The 15,802-nt window shown below is 26.4% G+C and overlaps 1 protein-coding gene across 2 annotated transcripts in view; it reads right to left on the bottom strand.

Moving 5' to 3' along the window:
* Nucleotides 1-1,643: 1,643 nt before the first annotated feature.
* The window catches only part of LOC101241073 (RUN domain-containing protein 1), a 46,310-nt gene continuing 32,151 nt past the window's right edge, over nucleotides 1,644-15,802 (bottom strand). For both annotated transcript variants that reach the window (XM_065798033.1, XM_065798034.1), the window contains exons 13-17: nucleotides 14,099-14,194; nucleotides 12,315-12,431; nucleotides 6,731-6,820; nucleotides 6,290-6,482; nucleotides 1,644-1,802 (exon numbers count right to left, since the gene is read on the bottom strand). In XM_065798033.1, the coding sequence (XP_065654105.1) occupies nucleotides 1,687-1,802; nucleotides 6,290-6,482; nucleotides 6,731-6,820; nucleotides 12,315-12,431; nucleotides 14,099-14,194 (612 nt within the window). In that variant the 3' untranslated portion in view covers nucleotides 1,644-1,686. The remainder of the gene's footprint in view (nucleotides 1,803-6,289; nucleotides 6,483-6,730; nucleotides 6,821-12,314; nucleotides 12,432-14,098; nucleotides 14,195-15,802) is intronic.

The raw sequence follows: 15,802 nt of genomic DNA, 5'->3' as shown, positions 1-15,802 counted from the left end.
GGTGTTTTTCTGCTGACGGTCTAGGTCCAATACATCGAAACGATGGAATAATGGACCGTTTCATGTATAAAAATATCCTGAAAGATGTTATGTTACCTCATGCTGAATGGAATATGCCAATAAAATGGGTTTTTCAGCAAGACAACGATCCGAAACACATTGCAAAAGTAGTCAAGCAGTGGTTTCAAGACAACCACCTATCAGTGATGGATTAGCCGCCTCAATCTCCGGATCTCAACCCTATCGAGAACCTGTGAGAGATCGTCAACCGCAGAATTAATCGTGAAGGTGTTCGTAATAAGGATCAACTGTTTGAACAGATCCAAAAGGCCTAGGCAGCGATTCCACAAAGTTTTATTGATCACCTGATCGAATCTATGCCTCAAAGATGCAAGGCTGTGATCGACAACAAAGGATTCGCCACGAAATATTGATAGCGAAATACAGCTTGGTCAACATTTTGTCCAGTTGCACTTAATTTGTCCGGAAGGAAATCAACTTTTTTTAATACTTTTGATTAATTTATTAATTTTCGTGTACAAATAATGAACTTTGTGATGAATAAAACTTGAAGAACTTTGTCTCTAAACAGCTACATAGTTATTTCTCTAAATTAAAATAATGCAGCACTTTTATATAAAGAAACTAAATTAGCATTATTTGGTTGCACTCGTTTTGTCCGATACTGTATATATATATATATATATATATATATATATATATATATATATATATATATATATATAAATATATATATATATATATTAATATATATAGTCTGTATAATATATATATATTAGTATATATAGTCTGTATAATATATATATATATATATATATATATATATATATATATATATATATATATTGTTATTTAGGCGCCCCAAGAAGACCTCACAGTCTTGTCAAAGAGCAGCGCGGACAAGCAATTTACCTAAAAGTTCACGCCTTCTTCCTTACCGTGACGCGAAAATATGTCCAAAGCTCGTTTCGAACCTGGAACTCCTGCTTATAAAGCAAACAGGTCGCACAAATATATAGATATATAAAACAAAAAAGAAAAAAAAAGTATAATCTTTAATTGTCTTTTTCCAAAAATAAATAAATTTTATTATATCCACAAGTCTATACACAAATAAGTTTATTATCAATGAATATATTGAAATAAAAATCAAAATATCTGCAAAGAGCACGAGCGTACAAATTCAAGTCAAGTTATATTTAGGAAGAGTTTTTTTTCTGTATTAACATTGAAGATTCAAACAAAAAAGATAAACGCGTAATAAAAATCGCAAGAACAAAGAAGCAAAAATCGCAGGTCAACTACGATTAAACACCTTTATACAAAAGTAAAAAATAAATATATAAATTATAATTAAAATACATTTATCATAAAAATAAACTTCAAATTAAAACACAATAAAATTAGGAGTAGTTGAATAAACTAAAATGTTGCATAAAATTAGAATTAGAGGTTGCAATAAATTAAAACAAAAGTTGAATATAAAACAACCAACAAAAGAGAAGAATTTTTATTTATTTAATATATCAAATTATTAATTCATATTTTAAGAATTTAGCTAAATTAATACGAGGTAATTTCTTAAACAAAATGATAATTTTTCTCTCATAATAAAAATTAACTCAAGTTAAAATTTATTTTTTAATCAAAATACATAAGCCAAAACTATGCATCTCCAAACTCGTTGCTGCTTTTGAGAAGATGTCGAATAGCAAGGTCTTCTGGGAGAAAAAACGTCAACGAAGAAAGTTTTTCGAGGGTTGTCAAAACTTCGTCAAAACCTGAAATTTTATTAAACCAATATATTTTTTATTTGATTTTTCTTTTTTATTTATATTAATTATAAACGATATTTAAATAATAAAATAAAAAATGATGAAATGAGTATTGATTGAAAAGAGACGTACAGACCCGGTCCCCTTTATCCTGACTAAGTACAAGATACTTTGAATCGTTGAAACATTTAAAAAAATAAATATTGGTTGTTGCAATAACTTTATAAGACTTCAATAAGGTCTTTAATAAAAATATTTATTTGGAATTTATTTTGATGTAGAAAAAGATATTGTTTGTTAATCTCTAATATTACTTTTAATACTGCTCTTAATACTGCTATAAGTGATTGTTCTGTTTTTTATTAATTTTTCCAAACTCTTAATACATCTTCTCAATATACTGCTCTAAGTGGTTATTCTGTCTAATGTACTACTAATAAGTGATTGTTCTGTCCAATGAGGCATACTTTAAGTAACTAGTTAGCTATACCCACTCTAACACTGCTTCCTAATAACTAGTTGGTTTTTTTTTTTTTTAAAATATTAATTCACCTCCCCAAGGCTGAGAATTCCACTATAGACGAGGAGACTACTTAATTGTGGTTATAACTCTCTCTCAACTCTATAACTCCGAAACACGAACCTTGATAAGCAAGACCGCTGCGCGGAGAAACAACTTGAGCGCGGTTAAGCTGTAGTAGCAGTAATGTGGTTTGATTCCTGTCTCTGCAACTCATATAACAGACATGAATGTATAAATACCTCGATGTTTTGTTTTTGATTTATAAATATATATGTTTATACATTAAATTTTTTTTTAATTATATATTGTCGCATGCGAATTATAGGGTTCTATCTGCATTTTTTTATGTTGTAAGAACTTAACTTTCGATATTAAACATATATTATTATTCATAATATTTTTCAAGCTATTTGTTTTTATTATTAATTATTAATTAAAACTTTAATTGTTAAATTCTTTTAACATAAAAAAGGCATATAGAACCCTATAATTCTCATCGCGACCCGAGTGCTTATTTATTCTAACTCCCAAAAACACATCATTGAAAAAATGAGGATAAAAGATTCAAAGTTATTTTTCTTAACATTTATACGCCTTTAAAATTTCTAATTAAATTTATTTGAAAGAGATGATAATTATATTTCTTCAGATAAACTTTAAACATTTTTTTATAGTAAAAATATTTTTTAAAATGAATTGAATTGTTTTGGAGATAGCATTCTACAAAAAATATTTGTAAAAAAACAATGCTTATTTATTTTGCAATAACAGAAATCAGGATATTATTTTGGAAGCATTTACTTCGTTTGCAATACTCATAATTATTTACTATTGTTTTAAACTGTTTCTTCATGAAAACAAAACGTTTTTTTAGAAATTAACAAAGAAGGGTTACCCCAAAACCATGACACTACCACTGTCTACATTGTGAAAGTCGATATTAAAAGGTACATTATACAAAAACAATATTAAATAATTTCAAAATACAGTAAAAATCAAAGATTGTTTCAACAAAACAAAAAATTAATTTTATAACAAAAAGTTTTTATTTTAAGATTGTTTCATAAAAAGCAGTCAATTGCAGGCATAAAACATAGCATTGACTTTATATCTTTAGTTTTTTCTATGCTTAGAGGAACTGGTGATGTTAATAATGAGACACTAGAGATTGGGACTATTTCCAGCAAATGTGTTTTTGTGCCAACTCGTAATGTCCTTCCTTTTTTCAAAATACTTACACATATTTCTGGTTCAGTAATGAGTGACAGTCCTTCTATGTTAAAAAATGTGGCATATTAGAATGATATTTTAGTTGTTTGACTAAAAAAAAGTTATCTGTAAAAAATTCATAGTCTTTTTCAAAGTTAAAAAAATCTAATGATCTCATCTGAAGAATGTGGAGTTGGGGCTTTCTTCTCAGCGTTTTTAATACATGAATTAAGCTAATTGGGCTAAATTCTTCATTCTTATCTTAAGTTTATTCAATTAAGCTATGAGCATTATCAACTTCTTGCACAAGAGAATGACCTTTTTCTGAAAATTTTTGAGTAACTGTCTTAATTTGTATATTTTCTAGCATAAAGCCTTTTAAAGCAAAAGCAAGTATTGAATTTCTATTTTGTGGTACACATGAGTCAGACCAAAGAATGATTTCTGATGTTGGATTTGGATGTTCTAAAACTAGTTGCCTTAAAACCTTTACCAATGCTGATGCAATATAATTAGCAGTTCTACCACCAGTATATTCGCTCCACACACAACAGTAACCTTTGCTATCTATTGAACTATGAACAGTGAGATTAAAAAGTGATAGTATTCTTTTATTAAAAAATTTTAATATACTTGCTCTTGGAAGCTGAATAACATTAGCCATATCAAAACATAAAACAACTTTTCTGGATTCTCTGTAACTCTTCCTTTCTTGATAGGAATCCGTCTTTAAAAAAATGATGCTGAAATTGTATTTTATACTCTAAGCTGTTAATTGCTTTCTCCATATTTATTTTATTCTCTTCACAGCAGTCACATTGGTCTGATTTTGGTCTTGAAAAACCTATATTAAACTCTGTATTAAACACTTCTCTATACTTATGTTGTTTAACACATTAAATTCCTTTTTTTGCGTAATGTTCAGTATATAAGTCATACATTAATGACAAATTCAACTTATTTTCAAGATATTCTTTTTTGGTAGTGCTTCTACAATAATGAGATTCAATATGTGAAAACAAATTTATGTGAGTACGAACTTCGTCCAACAATGTATGTAACAATTTGTATTTTATGTGCTTTCCTTTTTTCCTTTCAACTGGAACTCCTGTATGTAGATCTATTAAATTGTTGTGAAAATAATGTACTCTTGCTTGAGAAATGCTAAGAACTCCTAAAAAAATTTTTTTACAAACCTTGTGAATAATGCTTTCTTCTGCTATGGTCTGAAACAGTTTTAACTCTTACTTTTTCAATCCTTTTTGTAAATTTAGCATAAAAAGCATTTTTGCTATTGTCATCTAAACTCCAGAAATGTTTGAATATAGGTTTCCTATTTTCCGGGGTAATTTTTGATTCACAAGAAAATATGCACTTTAAACAATTACTTTCAACAGGTTTTCTTTCTTCAACTTTTTTCCCTCTTGAATTTATATAGGATTGTCCAGATTCTCTTTTTTTCTTTGTGCAATTCCTTTTCCTCATATCAGTATTTCTTGTCTATTTTCAAGTTTTCTTTACTTAGTCTTCACTAAAAAGATAATACAATAATTTAATTTACAGAATAACAACATCAACAAAAACACTTGAATAATGTTTAATAAGATTATATTAAATTTTACACAATTATTATTAAATTCTAAACAAATTTTTTATTAATTATTTAAAAATAAATTCTTTAAGCACTATTTTGTTAAACAAATAAACAAAATAATCACAGTTCAACTTACATTATTGAATTTCAAAAAAAGACATTTTGTGTAGTATCGCGGTCTGTCATCTTGAAATTGTCATCAAATTATAAAAAGCAAGCTGCCTGATTGGCAAGATCTGGTAGAACAAATAAGCATTAAAAATTTTTTTTTGTACGGAAACTAGTTTTTTGTAACGCTTATTTGATTGGCTGTTTTGGAGTTAAAACAATTGAGCATAATAAAATAAGTTAAAAAAGTGGAGATAAGACAAAGTGAATTCTTAATTGACACATACCCTGCACACTTGACACCCTGCACATTATTACACAATTCAACAGGTAAAATATAAAAACTTTGATGCTTTATTGACTGCTTTATAGTTATTTTGATTTTTTACAAAATTGGAGTTAGAACAAATAAGCACTCAGGTTGTGTCATGCAATGATATTGTAATATTGTAATTATATATATATATATATATATATATATATATATATATATATATATATATATATATATATATATATATATATATATATATATAGAGCATAATTATTAAAAAACTACTACTTTAAAATAAAATTAGAGCAAGTTAGAAAAAACGAAAAAAGTATGTGTGCAGTAAGTTGGAAATGGTTTCCCATGGTTAAGCCATAAAAAAAACAGAATAGTTTGGAAATTTAGGCAGTGTTGTGAAAGTATTGAAGTATGTATGCATGCAAGCGAAAGTATGCATGTAAAGAGATCCTAAATGTATAAAATTAGTGTCTTAATGCAAAGAGTGAGTGCCTAAATGCAAAGAGAATCTGCATATAAACAGTTTTTGAGTGATTTAGAAGTTTAGTGAATGTATATAAATAAAAATAGTTTCACTAAAAAAATGTTAAAAAAACAAAAATTATTTCTAAAAATATATTCCTAACCATTAAAATTCTAATTGAAAAAAATAAAAAATAAATAACAAATTTCTAAAATTCTTTAATATATAACTATATATAAATAACTATTAAAACTTTTAAAAATTATTTAAAAATTAGGAATAAAATAAAATGTAAATTAATAAAGACCTGTTCGAATGACATATGACCATCGCTCATAATGATTATCAACCAGCTCAGGACACCTTATAACAAGTCGAATCCATTGAGCTAACCTACCACGATTTAATGCAGCAGATATTAAAGCTTTAAACATTGCATCAAAACTGCGCTTGCGAGGTTCATGAGTAGTTTTGATTCGATGAAGTACTGTAAGCAGTGACTGAAAATTGATTAAAATATTTTCAAAAATTTATTTAAAATTAATTTTATTATTATTTATCTTTCTTTTTTTTTTTTTATTATAATTTATTAAGTATATTATTATTCATATAACAATAATAATATATAATAATATATAATAATAACAATAAGTAATTATTAGATTTAATTAAAATAAATAAAACTTTTTAATTATTTAACTATTTATTTAAAACCAATTTTTAGCTTTAAAGTATTTTTTAAACGTACTTGTTTGGGAGTTTGTTGTGTACAACCAATGTCCATAGCAAATGCTTCTGATAACATCATACTTGGTTGTGTATTAAAAATGTCACCTTGCTAAAATTAACAAAAAGAGCTATTTATATATATACAAATATACATGTATGTGTGTGTGTATATATGTATATATATATATATATATATATATATATATATATATATATATATATATAATATATATATATATACATATAGCTTTTGACATAAAATATATATATATTTTTTTAATCATCCTTATATTCTAGAGGCAAGTTTTTTTGCGGTTAAGCAAATTAAAAATCAGTGAAAATTTTTTTCAAGGGATTCATCAAGAAAAAATAATAATATATTTTACGCCTGAAGCTAGTGCATTGTGCTTGATATATTGATAATATTTAATATTTGAAGAAATATTCAAGTGTGATGAATCCCTTTTTATCATTTTTCTAACAAATAAAATAAAAATTGAATTTTTTAACAAGTAGTTAATGATCGGAATAGTAAATAATAATATATGAAATAATAAATAATAGATGAACTAACAACCTCATTTTTTTTTATGTTAACAATCATCTTTTCAATTGTTTAAAACTTCTTAAAGAAATTCTTTTAATTTTTGGTATTCTAAAATGTAAATTGTAGCTTATTAAATAACCAAATGAGCTTATTTTGAAAACTTGGCTTATGGTCTTTTAATGTAATATATGCTTGAGTTAGTGTAACTGATTTCTAACATCTAACTTAATTATTTTAACAATATTTTGGCCTTCTAAATTAATTGTATTTTCTGAGTTTCATAGATGATCCAAGTCATTTTTTAAAAACCTGTAAAATTGTTTGGATATAAAATCCGGAAAAAATTTGGAATATGTTTTCCCTTATTTTCCTTTTAATTTTGTTTTTAGTTGAGTCGTGTCTAATTTTTTTTCTAACTTTTTTTAATTTTTGTATGAATGATTAGTGGAAAAGCTTAAAAAATAAATATATTACAAAAATATATACCTAAACTTGTACATATGGAAAATATTTAGTTACTTGGAAAAACTAAAAGTCGAAAAAAATATCCGGAGTTCTGGAGACACCCGGAAAAAGATAATTCCTGGAGTTTTTAGGGGTTTTGCATAATTATTAAAAATATGATCACACAGTATTTTATGATAATTATCTGGGGAAATTTGGTAAATGTTGCTTGCTTTATCAGTAAAAACTAAAATATTAGGGTTTTTATATTAGCAATGTCTAATTTGAGTTCTTTTTGGAAACCATTTTGAAATTTTATTGCATTAATCAAGTGTAGTAAATTATTTTCAAAGTTTTCTAGGTTGAGAACAAATGGTGAGGCAATTTTTGTTTTGAATTCAATATTTTTATTCCGGTTTTTTTCAATTAAAGGATTTTTTATTGGTTTCAGATTTTAAGAAAAAGTAGGCCTTCCAATATATTGTTTTAATAAAATGTTCTATTTTTTCAATTGAAGAAATAGTATAACATTTTTTGTCTGGGATTGGGATATTTTTTAGGGAATAATTAAAATTGTTAGTTTCCATGTTTATGTTATGTAAAATCCAATCAAAAGTGCTCAACAAATATAAACTTTGAGCTTAATGTTTTAGTTAAGTTAATGTATTCTACAAATAAAGTGCTCAATGTTCTTAAAGAACAGAGCAATAATAAATTAGTGAAAACACTCAAAAAATTTTCTACAGTCAGTTTTGTTTTTAGCAGGTTCATCAGGCCTGTATCGCGATGATGGTTTGATAATACAAAATAAATCAGGGTCTCAATTTGAAAAAATCAGAAAAAATATTATTAAAACTTTCAAAAATATTGGCTTCCTATTGAAATAAAACTAATCAAAAATTGTGGATTTTCTTGATGTCACATTTAAACTCTCAGAAAATTCTTATAAACCTTATAAAAAACCTAATGATGCACTATTGTATATAAATATATATTCAAATCACCCCCCTCAAATCCTATGCAATTAACTATTCCTATTTCAATTAAGATTATTTCTAATTCAATTAACAATAGACTAAAGCAAAACTCTTCTAATAAAAATATTTTTAACTCTTCTAAACATGTTTATGAAGATGCTCTGTAAAAAAGGGGATTTAAAAAATTCAAGCTAAAATTTCAAACAATATTGCAAAAAAGAAATAGAAAATATAATTTGGTTCAACCCTCCATACAGCAAAAATGTTTTAATAAATATTAGAAAAGTGGTTTTAAATTTAAAAGATAAAAATCTCCCTCATTTTTATAATATAAATTGCACAAAATTTTTAACAGAAATACTTTTAAAGTAAGTTATAGCTGTACAAAAGATATAGAAAGAATTATAAAAGGCCACAATATTGCATTGACTAATAAAAATAAATTTCTTGAAGAAGAAAAATACAAAAAATTATTTGCCCTATGAATATTTATCAAAAAATATTGTTTACAAATGTATTCTTTACTCTCAAAATAACCCTGATAAACAATATATTGGCTTAAATAAAGGCATATAGAAAAAACATTTTGCCAACCACAAATAAACTTTTAAACATAAAAAAATACTTAAAAAACACTATGTTATCAAAATATAATTGGCAGTTAAAAGGAAATAAATAATTTTAAATTGACAGTCTGTTCTATAAACTGCACCTGTCTATAATAATATGTCCAAAAAATGTTATATTTGCAAGAAAAATTTGAAATTGTTACCCATATGAATCAAGAAAGCTTACTAAACATAAAGCCTTAATTAATTTCTAAATGCAGTCATAAAAATAAATAGCTTTTAAAAAATTAAAACAAATGACCAAACTAAAATTATCTTAATTCTGAGAAATTCAAAATTTCACAACTTTTTTGAAAAATAATGTAGCTAATGTTATTTTCTGGTTGCAACATAACTACAGTTTTTATAAAATTAATTATAACGATTTTTTTTTTAACCATGTCATTCGCTGCATTAAGTCGGACAAAATTGTTTTGTTCAGAAAAAACAACTGTTACGCTACATTGAGTTTTTGAAAAAAAGTTTTTAATGCGGTAACTTTTTATTAATGCAGTAACTTTTAAAACTTTAATGCGGTAACTTTTAAGACTTTAATGCGGTAACTTTTACATACTAAATTATATGATAGTATTTCACAATTCTGGAAAGTTTCAAGTCATTTCCATTTTCGGTTCATTTTTAATAGCTTAAAGAGTGTCAAATGTTACGATCACCATTTTCATGGAATTGCCCATATATATAAATATATATAAATATATATATATATATATATTATATATATATATTGTATATATATATATATTATATATATATATATTATATATATATATATATATTATATATATATATATATATATATATATATATATATATACATACATATATACATGTATACATATATACATATATACATATATATATATATATATATATATATTATATATATATATATATATATATTTATATATATATATTTATATTTAAATATATATATATATATATATATAAATATATATAATATATGAACAGTACTGTATATATATTTTATATATATATATATATTTTATATATATATATATATATATATATATATATATATATATATATATATATATATATATATATATATATATATATATATATATATATATATATATATATATATATATACACAGTACTGTTCAAATTATTACGATAATTGAGAAAAATTTTTAAATTAAACTTAACTTGTACTTTTTGTCATTAAAATGCATTATAGTAAATAAGTATTATGATTAATATACCTGGGGCATTACTGTGAGATTTTAGTGCCTGCATATTAGATTTGTACTTTGAAAATTTAAAAAATACGTTAGTAATGTTCTAAGTTATGAATATTCAATTTTTTCAATTATTTGCAATTAGGCAGGTATTATTTTGCAAGAAGTTAGGCTACCAGAAATGACTTGATTTGAGGTCCTGAAACCAGATCATCAACTTCAAGTACAAAATCAAAATAGTGTTCAAAATAGTGTTTAATTGTTTTATTTATTTACTTTAGTAGCAATGGGGAAAAAAAAAGATTTATCTCTCCATAAAAGGGGTCAGATTAAAGTTCTCTTGGAGAATACAGAGCTTACTCAATGTCAGATAGCTTTAAAATGTGGGGTGACTCAGAGCACTGTGTCAAGCATAAAAAAGAACATGCAGCATGGCTCAACTGGTACTCCAAAACGTAAAGAAAAATGCGGAAGAAAGCGGATATAATCACAACAAGATGATCAAGCTTTGGCGAGACTCTAAATCTAACCGCAAGATGACATCACGCAGATTGATGGTTGAAATGAACACTTTAGGTGTTCAGATGATTAGCAGCACAGTGCGAAAAAGATTAATTGAAGCTGGTTTGAGGGCATACCAACCAAGAAAGAAACCAAAATTGACCGCTGCAACGATGAAGAAAAGATTATTATGGGCCAAACAATTTACCACGTGGACAGCGGAGGACTAGAAAATGGTGAGATGTCTAAATGTACTTCCATACTGTCCAGCAAAATAATTTTTAAATTTGATTAGCGATAAACAAATTATATGAAATTTAACTTAACTAGAAATTTAAATTACTAGAATGAGAATAATTGTAACAGTTATAAGCCTATAATAGTAGTCTGTGTAATTCACTGTATATGTGTGTGTTTAAGGTATTATTTCGGATGAATCAACACTGGAAATATTGGACAACGATTGCCGCTATGTAAGAAGAAGACCATGAGAAGAGTTTCTTCCACAGTGTCTGGCGCAGAAGGTCAAACATCTGACTAAAGTCATGGTTTGGAGCGTGATATCTTTCAAAGGACCTGGACGTCTATACATTGTAAATGGCATGATGAATGCGAAACAGTACAAGAAAGTGATGAGAACTTGTCTGATTTCTCAACTAGAGGACTGGTTTCCTGATGGATGATGAGAACTGCATTTACATGCAAGATGGGGCACCCTGCCATCAGCAAACATTATCAAGGATTACTTTGTTGACATCGGTATGGAAGTGTTGGCCGGCAAGTAGTCCTGATATGAACCCAATTGAAGGGATATGGCACAATCTGAACGACAGAGTAAACAAGGTCACCACCACTAACAAATGTGATCTAATCGAACGCATTAATCATGTATGGTATCACAATCCGGATATCACACAGTTAATTTCCAAATACTATGCAAGTACGCCGAATAGAATTGCAGCACTTATAAAAGCCAAGGGTGGTGCAACCAAATACTGAAAACATATGCATTATGAGTAAATTGTATGCAGTCCATGTATGTTTGCTAAATTTGGGCTTATATATTGAATACAAGGAATAAAAATCAGTTTTTAGTGTAAAAAACAAGTTTTTTGTCAATTATCGTAATAATTTGAACAGTACTGTATATGAATATATATATATATATATATATCTATATATATATATATATATATATATATATATATATATATATATATATATATATATATATCAACCAAAAAGTTTTGTGCAGATTGAAAAAAAACAAAATAAAAATATACATTTGTGCATAACAAAGTATAACCTTTAGTTGATAAAACTTATTAAAATATTCCCAAATATGTAGGTTAAGACCTTCAATTGATTGTGACGACATACATCCTACAAGTGCTTTTGTTGAAAGTGTTGCATTCGAAAAACTCTAAAAAAATGAAAAATAAAAACTTTAGACACAAAGTAAATTTACTCGATATTTCAACTTTTTTTAAGCTGATGTTTGATTTTTTTTAATCCATTTTAACATTAGATTAAAAGCTTTTAAACTTAAATTAGGCCATGACTTCAAACATTATTTGATAGTAAATTATAAACTAAAACAAGCATTTTTTTCTGGAGTTTATAAAATGAGACATTAATAGCAAGTTGTTTTGATTAACTAAATTAACAAAAAAGTTATTCTTTATAGAGTCAATATTTATGGAATTTTTTGAGGGGAACAACTAGACTTGTAACACTATAAGTTAAAACAAACAACATGCTTAGTTGAGATGAGAATCCTCAATATGAAAAATTACTTTTAAGACAATAAATATTTGTAAAAGACAACTTGGTAGTTTTTGTTTGTTTAACATTTTCATGTACTTTATTTGTGTTATTTCATTCTACTTCTTTCTACACTGAACATTACAGTCAGCAATAAATCCAAATGATATAAAAGAACAGACTAGGAATAAAAAGCAATGTTGCCACAGTGATGAAACTCTAACTATTACAAGTTTGAGCGAACTTTACACCTGAAGTCAACCATTGCTGCCACCTCAATCAAATTTCCTTAAGTGGCAATTGAATTTTTTGTCCAAGGATTGGAGCCTCTTTGAAAAAGTGTTGTTAATTTTAGGTGTTTTTAAGGAGGCAACAAAAAATATTGTCAGGTATTGATTCTTGTATCAGTTCCTGTATTCCAATTGTGACAACAATGATTAAAGCCTGCAACTTCTTCACCTCTGCAACCTCTTGCAACCTCTTAACCTCTTGCAACCTCATGCACCTCAACCTCTTGCAACGTCAGTGTTCAGGAGCCGAAAATTGTTATGAAAAATGCAATGGAAAAACGTTTTTCAGGAATTAAAGAATTATAAAAGAAGTGTTGAATGATTTTTTGAATTATCCGATGGCTTCTCAATGCCTTGAGAGTTTTGGAAAAACTATGAAGAAAATGCAAATACCAAGATCAAGCATTGATCAAGGTAGCAAAAAAGTACCTCACATCACCTCCAACATCCACAGATGTTGAAAGACTGTTTTCTACAACAGGAGATATTCTCTCAAATGAAAGAAACAGAATCCTTCCAGAAAATTTGGAGACACATTTTTTGTCGAGAAATTCTTTCAGTTGTTGGATTCCAATATTAGTTATTTTTATTAATTAAAAGTTAGAACTAACTTTATAAAACTATTATTGATTTTTTTTCCTATTCATTTTAGTTCCTATTCCTGGTTAGGTTTTCAATTTGGGACCACTACAAAAAATAAAAAATCGGATTTTCAAATCTGATGAAAACTTAAATGCTATGGATGGTTAAAATGAACTTTACCATTCCTAACATTTCCGTTAAAATCCATTTCTGGTAAAATCCAGTTTCGTTGATCATTAACTGCTTAATATTATTAATATAATACTTTTTCCCTACCATGTGTAAGCTAGTTTTATTAGTTTTTAAATTAAAAAAAAAAAAGAATCATATTGACTTATTAAAAGTGCTATTATTAAAAGCTCAATATGAGTCAAGCCAAAGTCAATGTTATTGAGAACTTCTTCCTTGAAAATTTTGAAAAAAAAATTAAATTATTATTTTTTTTAAATCATACCACACACAAACCATGCTGAAGAATTTCTTTTAATGCAGACGTCAGATTATCACGAACAATTCGTATCAGTTGATTTTGAATTTCAACTTCGGGAGTCTTTAAAATAAAAAAATAATACAAATAAATAATTATAAAAATTTAAAACTATTTAGCTGAGAAACATGATATCATATAGAAATTTTGTGAGGGCTTCAACACATATATTAACTGAATACATAGGTAAAATATGCTAGGGAGTGCTGCTACATCAACTTGGGGTTTGCGTGTTTTCTTTATTATTCATTGATTTTTTTCATTATTATTTCATGTATATATATATACGCATTTTAAACTATATAGTGACATTAGGGGGCTACTTTGAACACTATTCAGATTAAACAAAATGTCATGAATATAATTTTCATCTTTTATAATTTAATTTGATGCAACTTGTTATACTTATTCTATTATTTTGAATATCACAGCATATATGTAATATTTTTTATTTAAAAACTTTAGCATATATATAATTCTGACATATATAAAATTCGCCGAATGGTCACACACGAGCAGTGAATGCCTGAGGGAAGAAATGAAATACATTAGAATACAGGAGGATTATTTTTTGAACAAAGCATATTTTGATATTTTGACAGTTGTCAAGACAAAAAATAAAGATTAATAGAGGAATATTTAAAATGTAAATAAGACAGACAATGCATCTAAACAGCACTAACAATGATAATAAACACTAAACTGTTTTCTAAACACTAATATTAACGAAGATATACAAAAAATATGTCACCAAACAAAAAATAAATGAAACAAAAAATTGATTACAAAATTAAAAAGTAAGCATACAGCAATGAAAGGCCTCAGAATGGAAAAAAACATTAATGCCAATGTGTGAGCATAATTTGGGTAGTGATTAAGTAATAAACATCTCCTCAGAGTTGCGTCTATTATTACTGGCATTTTGATGAGGATCAGCACTTATAACTAGTTTATCCCGTCAGACAAACGTCATTGCCACTTATGCTTTACCCCCGACTTACGCCTATTCCATACTGCAGTAAAAAAGGATTCAGTACAAATAGCCAAACCCAACCATATTAAGTTCGTAAAGCACTAATATTTTTTTTGATGATATGAAAAGTATTGATCTACTGCACAATATAAGTAAAAATAATTAAATAAATCACTTACCATACCAACGGTAGAAAAAACTGCGCACAATCAATTAAAATTAAAATAAAAACGCCAGAAACAAAACTAAAACAACTAAAGTGTGCAAAAAGAAAATACTAATAAATTTTCCCCTAAGACCATTTAACCACATAGATACTTCCAGCACAAATAAACCAAAAATAATCAAATGGCAATATACCCTATTAAAAACCCTTTTAAAATAAAATAAAACATAGCAGAGTCTTCAAAAAACTCTAATGCTGTCATAGATACTTCATTTGAATTTTGTTAACCAATCTAAAGTGTAAGAAAATAAAACAACCTGCGCAACTTAAAATCATAACTAAAAATTAAGTAATATTTGAAAGTAGAAAAAAACATATATATATCGCCTGCAAAAATGTAAAGATTTAAACATGTAATGAAGGATATAAGAAATTCTCCGAATAATAATAAAAGACGAAAATTGTGTCTGTAAAAATTAAAACAAGGCTGAGTAATGAATGTAAGATAATATAGCATAAAAGTTCCTTGATA

This window comes from Hydra vulgaris, chromosome 05, assembly GCF_038396675.1.
Source record: "Hydra vulgaris chromosome 05, alternate assembly HydraT2T_AEP".
Taxonomy (NCBI): domain Eukaryota; kingdom Metazoa; phylum Cnidaria; class Hydrozoa; order Anthoathecata; family Hydridae; genus Hydra; species Hydra vulgaris.
This window is presented reverse-complemented; position numbering and strand designations above follow the sequence as displayed.